At 41.1% G+C, this 13745-nt stretch overlaps 1 protein-coding gene across 1 annotated transcript; it reads left to right on the top strand.

Moving 5' to 3' along the window:
* The first annotated feature begins 11365 nt into the window (after positions 1 to 11365).
* On the top strand, positions 11366 to 12235 carry LOC116502805 (zinc finger and SCAN domain-containing protein 21-like). Its single transcript, XM_032208736.1, has 3 exons — positions 11366 to 11568; positions 11775 to 11898; positions 12073 to 12235. The coding sequence occupies exons 1-3, from the start codon at positions 11395 to 11397 to the stop codon at positions 12225 to 12227; spliced, it is 453 nt and encodes a 150-aa protein (XP_032064627.1). The 5' UTR covers positions 11366 to 11394; the 3' UTR covers positions 12228 to 12235.
* The last annotated feature ends 1510 nt before the right edge of the window (positions 12236 to 13745 follow it).

Raw genomic sequence — 13745 nt, 5'->3', positions numbered from 1 at the left:
TCCATACTGTCACTTTACATCAGTGATCCCCAAACTTTCCGTCTCAACCCAGCATGGGGCGGGGGGAGAGGGAATGGTTCCGTGCGAGTAACAGGCACACAGACAGCTCCATTTGTGCAAGTGGAGCTTTGCACTCAACACAAGTGCCCACCACTCATGCAAGTAGAATTATACATGTGAGTGCAAGCCACTTGCATGCAAGAAGCTCTGCGCACATCTCACCTGCCGCTTGTGCAATCTGATTCTAAGCCAGGCCCTGGGGTGGGGGACCCCCGTTTTAAACAGTCATTTTTAATAAATCAGTGTTGTGCTGCCTGCTTACCTTTGTCCATGATTTGCTTTTAATTCAAGGTTCCCAAAGCTCTGGAAGAGAAATGTGGAAGTATCTTTAAACAAAAAAAGAATTTTTCTTGTGGGGCAAGTTTTTCAAATGCATATAAGCCTTTGTAAATTTTATTACTATTGTTGGTAAAGAACTCTGGATAATGTACATAATTTAAATGTTGTGGAGGATGGGAGAGTTGATCAAGGAAAAAATAAAATTCTTGAAGTGCAATGCCTGTTCTTTCTGTTGTAATGACTGAGGCAAATGGAACACCATGGGTGCTTTCAAGTGGAATTTGAAGGAGGAATTCCTTTGCAATCTCAACTTTTGGTTTATAGGCTTTAAAAAGTCAGTGAATCAAGAAAAACCTTACTGACAAAGTGATCACGTACTCCATCTTAAAATTTAATATGCATTTTTCTTTCTCTGTTTTTTTTTTGCTTGCATCATATCACTTTCAATTTTCTTCAGTCCTCATGCTCCACCCCATTCCACAATCTACCAATGTTCCCTCTAAGCTGAGCGGCTGCGCACTTGGCAACAAAACACCGCGCAGCAGTTTCCAACTGCCGCGCAGTGGTTCTTGTGAGACGCCTTCCACAATAATAGGAAAGGAAAGCCAGCCTGGAGACAGCAATCAGTTTTAGGTCCACAAGGCAGAAAGTAGCTGAGAGAAGAGGTGTGGGGGTTGGGAGAAGGCATGGGACGGGCTCCCAGCAGCGGCTGCTCGGATTTGCCAGAGAGAGAGCGTATCCCTCCTTCCTTCAGCCCAACACACTCGCTGGCATCCCGGCCAGACGAGAGGGACTGCAGAAGGTCTCCTCGAGTCTAGGGCAGCGAGTCATTCAATGGGAAAGTTGCCTCTTGGAAGGAATGACCCGGCTTGGCTCCCGCTTCGTCTCTCCTGCCTCTTTGCTTCTCTGTTCGGTTGTTGGGCGGCAGATCGAAAGCGGGAACCAAGCCGGGTCATTCCTTCCAAGAGGCAACTTTCCCATTGAATGACTCGCTGCTCTCGACTCAAGGAGACCCTCTGCAGTCCCTCTCGTCTGGCTGGGATGCCAGTGAGAGTGTTGGGCTGAAGGAAGGAGGGATACACACCAGAGAGAGAGTTAGTTGATGGGCAGACTTAGCACTTTGTTAAGTTTGTTTCTCTGTGTGTTGTGTATATATGCATGTCTCCATGGGTGCAATTGTGCAAGCATTTTTTTTCCTCTTTAAAAGAATTTTTGGATTTCTCCTCACCAAACCTTTAAGAGTTAGAGTTGAAATATAAAGAGATTGTCAATCGCCATACTGTTAGATTGATAGGCAATTATGGACTATCTTGATTGTATCCTCCTTAGAAAGAATATGCTACTGTATGGTTGAGAAAAAGATCAAACTTCATTCCATGGAAACCCAACAAAGTTCATAGGGAGGGTTTCTTTCTATGATGGGCTTCTTGAGTCAACAGTGAATATCAGTTATCAAAAATGTAGGTAGAAAATTAAGCAGGCAATAGGCAATTACAAAAAGGGAAGCCAACTTTCTGAATTCTGTTTCTTTGCACTTAGTGACTTATTAATAGTAGACTAATGTTCTGAAAACCTGACCTAAATTACTATATATTTTAAATAGCTGTAAAGCTATGCTGAAAAAGTTGTTCTCAAGGTATTGTGATAAATTCAATAAAAAGGGAATTCTTGATGAATTTAAGGAGAAATGAGAGTATTGGATAGTAAATGGACAAATAAAATTACCAATCAAAGATAATATTTGCACCTCAGGGTTGAAATGAGATGTTCTCTCTTACTTTCCTCTTCCTCTCTTCTCTCTCTGTCTCTCTCATCCTCTTTCCCTTTGTCTCTCCTTCTTTTCCATTCTTCGGTCACTTTCTCCTCCCTTCTCTCTCCTCGTCTCTTTCTATCTCTCTCACCATCTTTCTCTTTGTCTCTCTCCTTCTTTCCCACTCTTTTATCACTTTCTCTCTACCGCCCAACCTGTCCCCATACTTATCTTTGACTGATCATGTTTGCAATAATTTACCTTCTTTTCTAAATAGGCGCAGTTCCCTTACTGGATCCCTCGCTCACTAAAACATGCATGCACGCACAAAACCATTTTTCTCCATTCCAATTCGGTTCCTATAAATCAATTGCTCTGTGAAAAAAATTCAGGTGCTCAGGCATGAAAGTGTGCCGCTCAAACACTTTACTTTTCCACACAACTGAAAAAAAATTAGAGGGAACATTGCAATCCGCTTCTGAAAAAATAAGATCTGGAGTATAGAATTATCTTTATTTCCAAGAATGTGGTTTCTACATTTTCCCAGGAAAATGATCAATTTTTAAAAAAATATGGATATAGCACAATCTGATGTATTCTTGTTTTCCAGAAAAATGTCATTTCAGCTAGATGTTGATGGTAAATATTGTGATGAGCCAGAAAATGTTCCCTTGAATTGATATAATCACCCTGCTTCATGATTAATTTTTTTTCTTTGAATTTGGCCATATCTGCATTGTCATCCATTTTGTGAAAGGACAAGTCCCACCAATCATTTTCTTTGGGTATTAATGATATTGTGCACTCTGAATTTGTAAAGTAAAAGATTGAGGGCCTCCCTAATTTTAATAATAAAGATTTCATAATAAAATGCTAGGGATTTCAATAAGTACTTTCTCCAGTACTCTTACGTCTCATAAAGAATTCCCATAGGAGGGACTCATGTAAGAATATAAAAAGAGCTAAACTGATCAGCTTGCCATAAGGAATCTGCATTATTAAGAAACCCTACATATATACAGATTGGAAAGAGCTTCAGGTAAAACTATTACCTTAGCTTGAAGGATATGGATCAGAAAGAGAAATAATACTGCATACAAAAAGCAGACTACATACCAGTACTAGGAAGTTATCGACCACACTTACTGTTACTTATGTGATTGAGGTGGTAACCAAGTTGATACATGTACAATATAGTTTGGATTCTTCAATTGTGAGATGCAGGCAATAATATGCTATCTTGGTGCTCTCTTGAGTTTGATTGTTTTCTTGCAGACAAGTTCACTAGTCTGTAACTAGTAGCTTGTTTGGGTAATGAACCATTTGCAAGAATACAACCCGGTTCAGAGAGCACCAAGGACCCCTCATTTCAACCCTACAAGTATTTTTGTTTATTGGTAATGATATGCTACATCTCCCAAGAATTGGGGGGCATATTTGAAAAGTGCTTTGAAAGCCTCACCTGAAGAGAAGACCTGAAGACCTGTTTTCAATGAATGGGGGAGAGAGGGCAACCTCGCCTATCCCAAAATATCATTTAACGACCCCATAATCTCTTGCAGGGTGGAATCAGGGCAACTGAATGGAGCTAGTTTAATGGCTGGATGCCCTTCCTGTTGCCAATGGTGTCAAATAGTGGGGCAAGTAAGGGTATGACAGATAGAGGGATATCTCATGCAAATATGGGGATAAAATTATCAATTTCAGGGTCTCTACAAATGCACAAAGTATGCAGTGAATATGAAGAACATGACATTTCAAAGCATGGCGGTGAATATAATCTAATACATGGTGGGATGAAACTCCTACATGGAATGCAAAGAGTGAAGGATATACTGAAAAGAAGGGAAGAGGAAGAGTTACTATAGGTGAGGAAAGGACAGATATTTTTGAGATTGAGGAAATTATTACGGTATTGGATCTGGGTACTTGAGAGACTGCCTACTGCCAATTACCTCCACTAGGCCAATAAGATCCCATAGATTAGGCCTCCTCCGAATCCCATCAGCTGGTCAATGTTGACTGGCAACTACCCGGAGGAGAGCCTTCTCGGTGGCTGCTCCGACCCTATGGAACGAACTCCCCGTGGAGATTCGTACCCTCACCACCCTCCAGACCTTCCGCATAGCCTTAAAAACCTGGCTGTCCCGACAGGCCTGGGGCTAAAGACTTCAACCCCACCCGAATAGTATGACTGTTGCGCTTTTTAATGATGTATTGTCTTTATGTGTGTATCTTGTTTTGTTTTTCCCTCCCCCTGGATTGTGAGCCGCCCTGAGTCCCCTCAGGGAAAAGGGCGGCATATAAATAAAGTTAAATCCTAAATCCTAAATTACAAGAGCCTAGTCAAAAGCGTAGGAGTGATGAGTCTTGAACCCCTCTTTATAAAAATGGATAAAATGTTTGAGAATGTTAAGGAATAATTTTTAAAAGGCAGCAGGCTGGGGGACCTGATTGAGGTATATAAAATCTCTGAATAGTGACGTGAAAAAAAGCCTCACAAAATAGCAATAGCAGTTAGACTTATATACCACTTCATAGGGCTTTCAGCCCTCTCTAAGCAGTTTACAGAGTCAGCATATTGCCCCCAACAACAATCCGGGTCCTCATTTTACCCACCTCGGAAGGATGGAAGGCTGAGTCAACCCTGAGCCGGTGAGATTTGAACAGCCGAACTGCAGATAACAGTCAGCTGAAGTGGCTGCAGTACAGCACTCTAACCACTGCGCCACCTCGGCTCTTACTTACCCTAATGTTAGGGTCCAATGAAGGAGATCCAGAACCGAACAAATAAAGTCGTTCCTACAGCAATGTGCTTCATAGCATTTGTAAGAAAATGCTATGATTGTCATCAATCTTTGGTCTTCATTCAATATGGGCTTCTTTGGTCTTCCATTGAAAATTTACACTGATCCCATCTTGCAAGTTCTTTAGGTTTAATCTTGTCTTAATTTCATACTTTATGAAGATCATTTTTAATTCTGTATTTAACACCTCCTATGGATGTTTCTCCTCAAATTCCTTTATTAAACTGCTCCTATATTTACGTAGCTGTTTTCTCTCATTAAATGAATTTGACTTTGCTCACTGAGAGGAAATTGCCATCTCAGTTTCTTCACTTTTCTGTTTCCTGAGGCAATTTTGTTGTGATAAAAGTTGGTTATTTGGTAACTTTTTCATTTAGCAACATGATTTACTTCAGTATTCCCCCCCCCCCCCCACGCAGGACCTCCATATTGCTCTTCCATAACTTCACACAGCCACACACCGGATGCCAGAGAAACCCATCTTTTATCCTCTCAGATCAGAGGCTGTTGCTCAACAAAAGTGTTTCTTAATATCTTCAGTACAAAAGCTGAAAAGTTCTCTTGGGGAGAGTCACACAGGATTACTGGAGTGTTTTACTAGATGTACAGTATTCCTTTTTTTGTACGTTAGATGTTCTCCACAAGCAGAAAGGAACTGTTAGCTCCATCCCTTCAAACATTCCCCTTCCTGAATATTCCAAATGTCACAAATAGCAGTTGAAGTGGGGAGTTTCAGAGAGTCATGGGACTTCAGGGGTTCCCTTAAGATGAAACCACAGACTGGCTCTTGGCCAACATCCACAACTGCCCTCAACTGCCCTCTGGACAACCATCTCCATAAAAAAGGGTCAACCTGTGGGCAGAAGAAGTAGTAATGGATGGAAACATCAAGGAAAGAACCTCATTAGAAATAAGGAGATGTTATCTGATAGGACAATTCATCAGTGGAATGACTTGCCTCCAGAAGTTGTGGGTGCTCCAACACTGGAGATTTTAAAGGAGAAATTGGACAACCATTTGTCTGAAATAGTATTGGATTTCCTGCCTAACAGGAGGTTGGACTAGAAGACTTCCAAGGTGCCTTCCACTCTGTTATTCTAACTTAAACTCTAAATCTTTATTTTGGTAAATATTCTTCAGAATTTCTCCCTGGGCCCAGAGTTCCCTTAACCATGATTTACTAGTAAGGCATTATTTAATGCATTCTTTGTATTAAATGATCCCATTGTGGTTTAATATTGTCAGGAGAATCAAGATTTACAGGTAGTCCTCAATTTACAATAATTCATTTAGTGACTTCAAAGTTACAATGGCACTGAAAAAAGTGGCTTATGACCATTTTCCACACAACCATTGTAGCATCCCTGTGGTCATGTGATCACTTTTTGCGACCTGACAAGCAAAATCAATGGGGAAGCCAGATTCACTTATTATATTACTAATAACTGCAGTGATTCATTTAACAACTGTGGCAAGGAAGGTCATAAAGTAGGACAGAATTCACAAGTGTCTTGCTTAGCAATGAAAAATTCATTGTGGTCATGAGTTGGTGAATATTTTAAACCATGGTTTATGGGTCAGTGCTGTGTGGGCAGAAAAGGTTCAGAGAAGTGATATTCTTGAGGAAAATGCAATGTGTAAAAATTGCATGTATAAAATTTTTAATCCTCAGTAAGGATAGTAGAATCTTTTGAAAAGGAGCTAAATCTGTTTTTCCATAGTTTGTCTAATAATTCAGCTATCATTCCAACAAAGATTTGGAGTTCATCTCCTGCTCAATTGTTCATTTTCAACTCAGTATTACAAATGAAAATAATGGAGAGAGGTAAGTCATCACCTTCATTTGGGTTTTAAGGGTGAGGATTTTAAGGATTTCCATGTGGTTTCCAGACCTGATTTGACCTTGGAGTAGAGGGAGGGCCGGGGATGATGGTATACTGGGGATGGTTTTCCAATCGAGTCTCACATGGAGAGAAGAGCCACCCACGCCATCCATCAAGAAGACAAGCAACCTGGAATTGAGGAGAAACTTCCTAACAGTGAGGAAAATTAACCAATGGAACAGCTGGCCTTCAGACGTTGTGAGTGCTTCATCACTGGAGGTTTTTAAGAAGAGACTGGACAATCACTTGTCTGAAATAGTATAGGATCTCCAGCTTGAGCAGGGGCCTGGGTTCCCACCTCATTTCTCGTCCAGTGTCACCCTCAGCATCCCGTAGGGGGCGCACTCTATACACACACACATACAGACAAAAAAAAACCTGGATTTCGCAGAGAATAGCTTTTGCTCCCGAAAGGATCTTGCCCGGTGTTTGCAGGAGAGAGCAGGAAGTCACGTTTCTCACGCCGCTTTCCAGCACCGGCATTCTCTCCAAACGCCGGATCGAACCTTGGAAACGAACGCGGAACATCCTTTCACAAATACTCCCTTGCGCGCTTTTCTTCTTGCACTAAGTCTGGGCGAGAAATCAATAAATTCCTTCCTTCCTTTCTTTCTTCCATCCGTCCATCCATCCACACAGCAGCCTGGCTTGGGAAGCACCTCCTTCCTGGACCTAGATCCCGAGAGAGCTTCTTTGATCCACTATGACTAGGCTAACTTAAACCCTCCCAAGATTCCAGCTGCGGCACTTCCACTCATCTGCTTCACTTTTACACAGTGCGGAGGGTGTCTATTTCTGCAAGGCGAGCCCTTTCTGAGTGAAAATTGAATTTTGCACAAAATTAGCTCCGGGGAACCAGGTAAGGTCAAGGCTGGGTGTCTGGGTATTGCATCTGAAGCATTTGCATGTCAGATGATCAGGGTTTCCTGGACTGGAGGCAAGAAAATATTGCCTTCTGCAGAAGGTCCAAGCTGATCTACATCCCTGGTCAATGTTCCCCTGATAGCTATTTGGCACCTATTTGTAAGAGGAAAAGGAAAAGAAAATCCCAAAACCCAAGGGTTCTAAACTTTCAAGAGAGACTTGCATATGCTTTCTGATATCCCAATATCTCAGCGGCTGCCAGGAAGTCAAGCTATTCTCCAAAGCACCTGAAGGCAGGACAAGAAGCAATGGATGGAAACTAATCAAGGAGATAAGTTATCCAGAACGAAGGAGAAATTTCCTGACAGAACATTTAACCAGTCTTGCCTCCCGAATGCTCCAACATTGTGTAGGAAGTTAGCACCCACCCTTCTCCTAGAAGAATGAAATATCCTAGGTAATATTAAAAAGGCAGAATATTGAATTTCCTAGGATGAGAAATGGAGAAATGTTTGTAGGCAGGAAACAGACTCAATCTTAATAGCCCCCCACCCGACCTTTGTCAATGGGCCATTAAGGCCTGGGTCAGTCTATTCTACATAACAAAGATCTACCTCCTTCAGGCAGAGCCATAATAGGACCCATCTAGCAACAGAAACTCACCACATGGCACCTGGGAAGATTACATCAGCCAGCAAGGCTCAATCAAGCTTGGGGCACAAAAGACAGCCTAGAGAGTTGCCCCTGCATGGCCCATTGGAGTCTGACAACCAGTCAGAATACAAGCTCAAATTCAAAAGCCCAGAGAGCATAAAACCCAGGGATCTCAGCATCTCCTCGCTCTTTTCTTCAAGATCTTGAAGCATGTGATCCTGTCCACCATTAAAACCTTCTTTCAAACAGCCACCATGTTTCCAGTGTCTTTCTCCCCACTTGGAACTGAACCCAGAAGGACATTTCTTCCAACACTGGAAGGTTTTTAGGCGATTGGTCAACCATTTATCTGAATTGGTATAGTTTTCCCGCCTAAACAGGGTTGGGCTAGAAGACCTCTAAGGTCCCTTCCAACTGTTATTCTATTCTATTCCTATATGTACCTGTGGTGCAAGTGACATATATTGTGTCTAATGAATAAGAATTTTGCTATCCCTTTGCAACTGTCTTTCGTTAATATTGTGATATGCTGTTTTTGTTATTACCATATTTTTCGAAGTATAAGATGCACCTTTTTCCCTCAAAAAAAGGGTGAAAATCTGGGTGCATCTTATAGCCAGAATACAGCATTTTTGGCCTCCTGAAACCCTGCCTCCTTTGCCAAAAATGGCTGTGCATAGCCTTTAGGATGCTTCCAGGGTGCTCCTGGGGGCTGGGAAGGGCAAAAAAGAGCAAAAAAATGGGCTGCTATTTGCTCGTTTATGCCCCAGCCCCCAGGAACACTCTATAAACTTCCTAAAGGCTATGCATGCCCTTTTTTTTTTGACAAAAAACGGGCCCATTTCCCCAAAAACAGACCATCTTTTGCTCCTTTTTGCCCCCCAGCAGCACTCTACAAGCCTCCTAAAGGCTATGCATGCATGCAAAAAAAAAAAGGCCCGTTTTTGGGAGGTCTGCAGAGTGCAAAAACTTTTTTTAAAAAATTGTGTCTTCAAAATTTTGATGTGTTTTATACTTCGGTGCTTCTCTTTGCAAACCACCCAGAGTCAACTCTTGTGGATTTAGGAATGTAGATTGCAAACATATTTAATAATGAAAGAAAGTTCTTGTCAGTGTTTAGATTATAGGTTTCTGCTCATTTTCATTTTTAGCCTGGAAACTGAAGATACTTCCTATAGAATCCAGTCATGGAGGGGAGAAATTACTCATCCTTGAAGAGATCTGAAGGGGGCTCTCCTTCCCATTCTGCTCCCATAAATGAAAATGGCTTTGTAGATTTAGAAGAGCCTTTGGATTTATTTGGACAATCAGCAAGAACCAGGCAGAACATTCTGAAAGAAGCAGCCACCCATTGCTTTGTCCATTGTTGCCCTTTCAGGGAGCTCTGTTATCAGGATGTTGAGGGACTCCAAGAAGTATGCAGCCGACCAATGTTCCCTCTAATTTTTTTTCAGTGTGAGCGGAAAAGTATAGTGTTTGAGCGGCACATTTTCATGCCTGAGCACCTGAATTTTTTCACATATGTCACCTAAGACAACAACAAAATCAGTATTATTTGAAACTCAAAGTTATGTTTATTCAAGGTACCCGCTTAATTAAAAGTGTTATATAATATCAGTATCACTTAACAATGCTCCTGCTTAGCAACCAAAATGTTGGCTCAGACAGTCTGGCATTTGAAGCACGCAAGTCTTAAAGCTGTTGTTACAAGACCCTTGCACCCCTAACCCTTTAGGGGAAAAAACTCCAGGGGTCTTCAAACGTGACAGCTTTAAGACTTGTGGACTTCAACTCCCAGAATTCCTCCCTGAGGGGAATTATATATTTGGACTGTTTCATAGTTACATTAGAGAACTACATTGTTAGAACTTAGCACAAAAGATACCTTTTATCTGAAAATCCAAATAGAGTAAACCTGCTATTATCCCAGAGCACTAATGTCATTTGTCCCAATCTGTTTTACGAGTCTGTATTAAAATAGATATTTTCACTAAATTTTATAGATCTATATTTCAGGAACCTATCAGAAGTTAGGGCAAGATAAGAGTAGAATAATGAATTTTGTTGCAGGTCATGGGGATTTTTTCAGCATCTTAAAAGTGGAGTGCATATGCATTGAACTAGCAATACCCATTTAATAACAAAAGGAAATGGTTGAATTAAATTTGGTAAAATTGCAAGCGAGCTGTAAAAAGCTTGTGGTTTTTAAAATCATAGAATCAGAAGGGATACTGGAGGTCTTCTAGTCCAGCCCCTTGTCCAAGGCAGGAGTCTTTATATCATCTGAGACAAATGGCCGTCCAGTCTTTTGAAAACCTGTAGCAAATGAATTAAGATTCCATTGATTTTAATTGTTCTTACTGTCAGATTTCTCCTTATTTCCTTCTTGAGTCTCCTGACAAGTTTCCATTGCTTCTTGTCCTGTCCTCAGGTGCTATTGCTGCCTCCTCCTCCTCCTCCAACAGCACCAACACATTTGCTGCCCAGCGCTGCGGCTGAGGTGAAGCCGCCGAAGCTCCCGCTGGCGCCCCCGCAGCGTTGGGCGGAAATCCAGCAGTGCTGTTGGAGGAGGAGGAGGCGAACCAGCCTGCCACCGCCGGCCACCGCCAGCCCCGCCGCTCTTCCCGCCCCCTTCCCAGCCCCACAGTCCAGTGGTCGCAGCAGAAGCAGCCCCGGGTCTCCGCTGCCGCTCCCCGCATTTTCTGGACGGGGATCCCTTGGAGAGGGGATTCCTTCCTGCGAGACCCTGTCCAGAAAATGCGGGGAGCGGTAGCGGAAACCCGGAGCAGTTTCTGCTGCGACCGCTGGACTGTGGGGCTGAGAAGGGGGCGGGAAGAGCAGCGGGGCTGGCGGTGGGCGGTGGTGGCAGGCTGGTTCGCCTTCTCCTCCTCCAACAGGCAACAGCACTGCCGGATTCAGTTGCAGCCGCCTGCAAAGGACTTCCACACGTTTCCTTAAGAAATCTCTGCGCGGCAGATAAAAACTGCTGCGCGGGATTTTCTTGCAACGTGCGCGGCCGCGCACGCGCGCACCTTAGAGGGAACAGTGCAGCCGACTCCACCATTTTTATGGTCAATGGCTGAGAGAAGAGGACAGCATGAAAGCTCAGAGGCTGGACTTGGTGGCCCTGCAACAGTCCCTGGGTATCTTGCCCCCAGAGATGGAGGGTTGGGTCTGGAAGTGTAGAGCAGAGACCATCTCCCAGGCAATGACCCTGATTGAAGACTTGCTCCAGAGTGATGTGGAGCAGACATTACAGAGAAAGCAACAGGTGAGATGAACATGAATGAATTCTTACATATTTCCATTCTAATATAATCAGAACAATTTTAATAAAATCATGTCTTCATTAGATAGGTGATTCTATCCTAGCTTGCCTGATAGTTTCCAAGTACAGGTATGTTTCTTTTTCCAGTGGGGTTATAGAGTTTGGGCAAGGGCCAGTAATGGTCTCTTTTCTTTTGACTGCTATTTCAGGTTCATGAGCCTTTCATGGAGGTGGCCACCCAACCTAAAGCACCAGAGAATGTGTCACATCTCCTTCAAGATCCGGTCTTAGGAGGGATCTCTCAGGAAGACTCATCTCAGAAGATACGGTCAGGTAAAAGAAGGTTCCTTTTGATTTATTGGAGTCCTCAGGAGTATCTAATATCTGAACCCTTTTTATTCATACATTTCTTTTACACTAATACTGTGTATTTGTTGGCCTTTGGACATGTTTTTTCTCCAGCTCTTTTAAAACATGTTTTGTTTCCTCTGCCTTTATTTCTCTCAGAAAATGAAACAATTGCACCTGTACCAATGGAAAGGTCTCCTTTTTATGATGAAGCAGAAACAACAGTTCTACTTCCAATTCAGGTAGGAGGAAGATTCCACCTCCCAAACTGCCACATGGTTTATTCAAAGAACATGCAACTCTCTCCAGAGTGATCTGAATATCTTTTCCATAGCTAGTTTATTAGCTCTATTCTTACCAGTTTTTTCAAAGCATAAGCAGCTTTCCAGTAATCTTTTTTTTAAATAAAATTTTTATTTTCAAACAAACACAAACATACAAAACATATAACATAAAAACCTCTTCAACTGCATACAGTGTGTCGATTGGTTACAAGGTCTTTCTGCGTCCTTTCCATAGTCATCATTTGAGCTTTATCAAAATTCACATATTGTCAATCAAATATCTTTGTATACATTTTTATTATACTTCATTTGTTTGATTATCACTATTGTTTCTCCATTTTAAACAAGGTATTCTAAATATGTATCCATTTATATTATAATGATTTATTATATCATCTTCTCAAACTCTCTTCAATATATCCAATAATAAAGAATTTTTTATATCCTATTCTAAATCATTCTATTATTTTAGCATTGATAACATTCTCTAATAATTTTCAATTCCATGTTTTTTCCATTATTAGTATCATCAATCTAATATACATGTATACAAATTGTTATAATTGTTAAACAGCCATTAAGCATAGCTATTATTACATCCTTTTTATGTGAAACATTAAATTTGAAGTAAATTTATATTATGGCATTTCATTACATCATCCTGAAATCATCAGATGATATTACATCTTTATATTCTATTCTATAGAGAATTATTTATCTTTTATAAAAAGGTTTTTCAACATCATCTCCATCATCCTCACTTACAGTTTGTATAAAATTTCATATTATCAATCTAGTATATATATAAATGCTTTATTATCATTCTTAATCATTTATTTGGCTATAGCTATTATTACTTTGTCTTATACATAGTACTCAAAATTTAACTAAATTTTACTGTGACGTTTCATTTCATCATCCTGTATCCTTCCAGAAATAGTGCAGTCCAATATCTCTTGCCATTTGTAGAATCTGTATTCTAAGTGTTTTCTTGATAAGTCTTATGTGGATTTCTCTTGACAATTTGTTATTCATTGCATATCTTATAAAGATTTGAAACCCTCTATCTGTTCCTTTCATCAGCTTGACTTTTGTTATCGGTGCTTCTGCCGAAATTACTTTCATTGTTTCTGCCAAATTTTCTCCCCTTTCTTCATCTATATTTTGACATCTGAGATAGAGTTCCAGTTCATCGTTCTCTCCTTTCCTTATTTCGCACTTATCATTTCTTTCCACTCTCGATTTGCTGTCAGTGTCAACAATTTTCTTATCACTTTCATATGTCTCTGTGGTTTTTTGAACTCTGTCCTCAAATTTCATCGTTGTTTTATAAGTATTCTCAACTCTTCCCTTCATACTTTCTGTATTTTGATCCATAACTTCAAGTCTCTTTTCAATTCTCTCTGTGATTATTAAGACTTTTTGAATTTCTAGCATAATTCTTTGCAATGTTAGTCCCTTTTCTTCATATTGGGCCATTTTTCCAGGTTATAGACACGGCCACTAAAACATCCAAGGCTTTTGCTGCGATTTCTCCGCGGGTCGCCC

Source organism: Thamnophis elegans, chromosome 2 (assembly GCF_009769535.1).
Source record: "Thamnophis elegans isolate rThaEle1 chromosome 2, rThaEle1.pri, whole genome shotgun sequence".
Classification (NCBI taxonomy): Eukaryota; Metazoa; Chordata; class Lepidosauria; order Squamata; family Colubridae; genus Thamnophis; species Thamnophis elegans.
This window is presented reverse-complemented; position numbering and strand designations above follow the sequence as displayed.

Coding starts and splice junctions, on each gene's coding strand:
- LOC116502805 (XM_032208736.1), top strand. CDS start 11,395: ATGAAAGCTCAGAGGCTGGACTTGGTGGCCCTGCAACAGTCCCTGGGT. Junction 11,569..11,774: donor CATTACAGAGAAAGCAACAG/GTGAGATGAACA, acceptor CTGCTATTTCAG/GTTCATGAGCCTTTCATGGA. Junction 11,899..12,072: donor ATCTCAGAAGATACGGTCAG/GTAAAAGAAGGT, acceptor TATTTCTCTCAG/AAAATGAAACAATTGCACCT.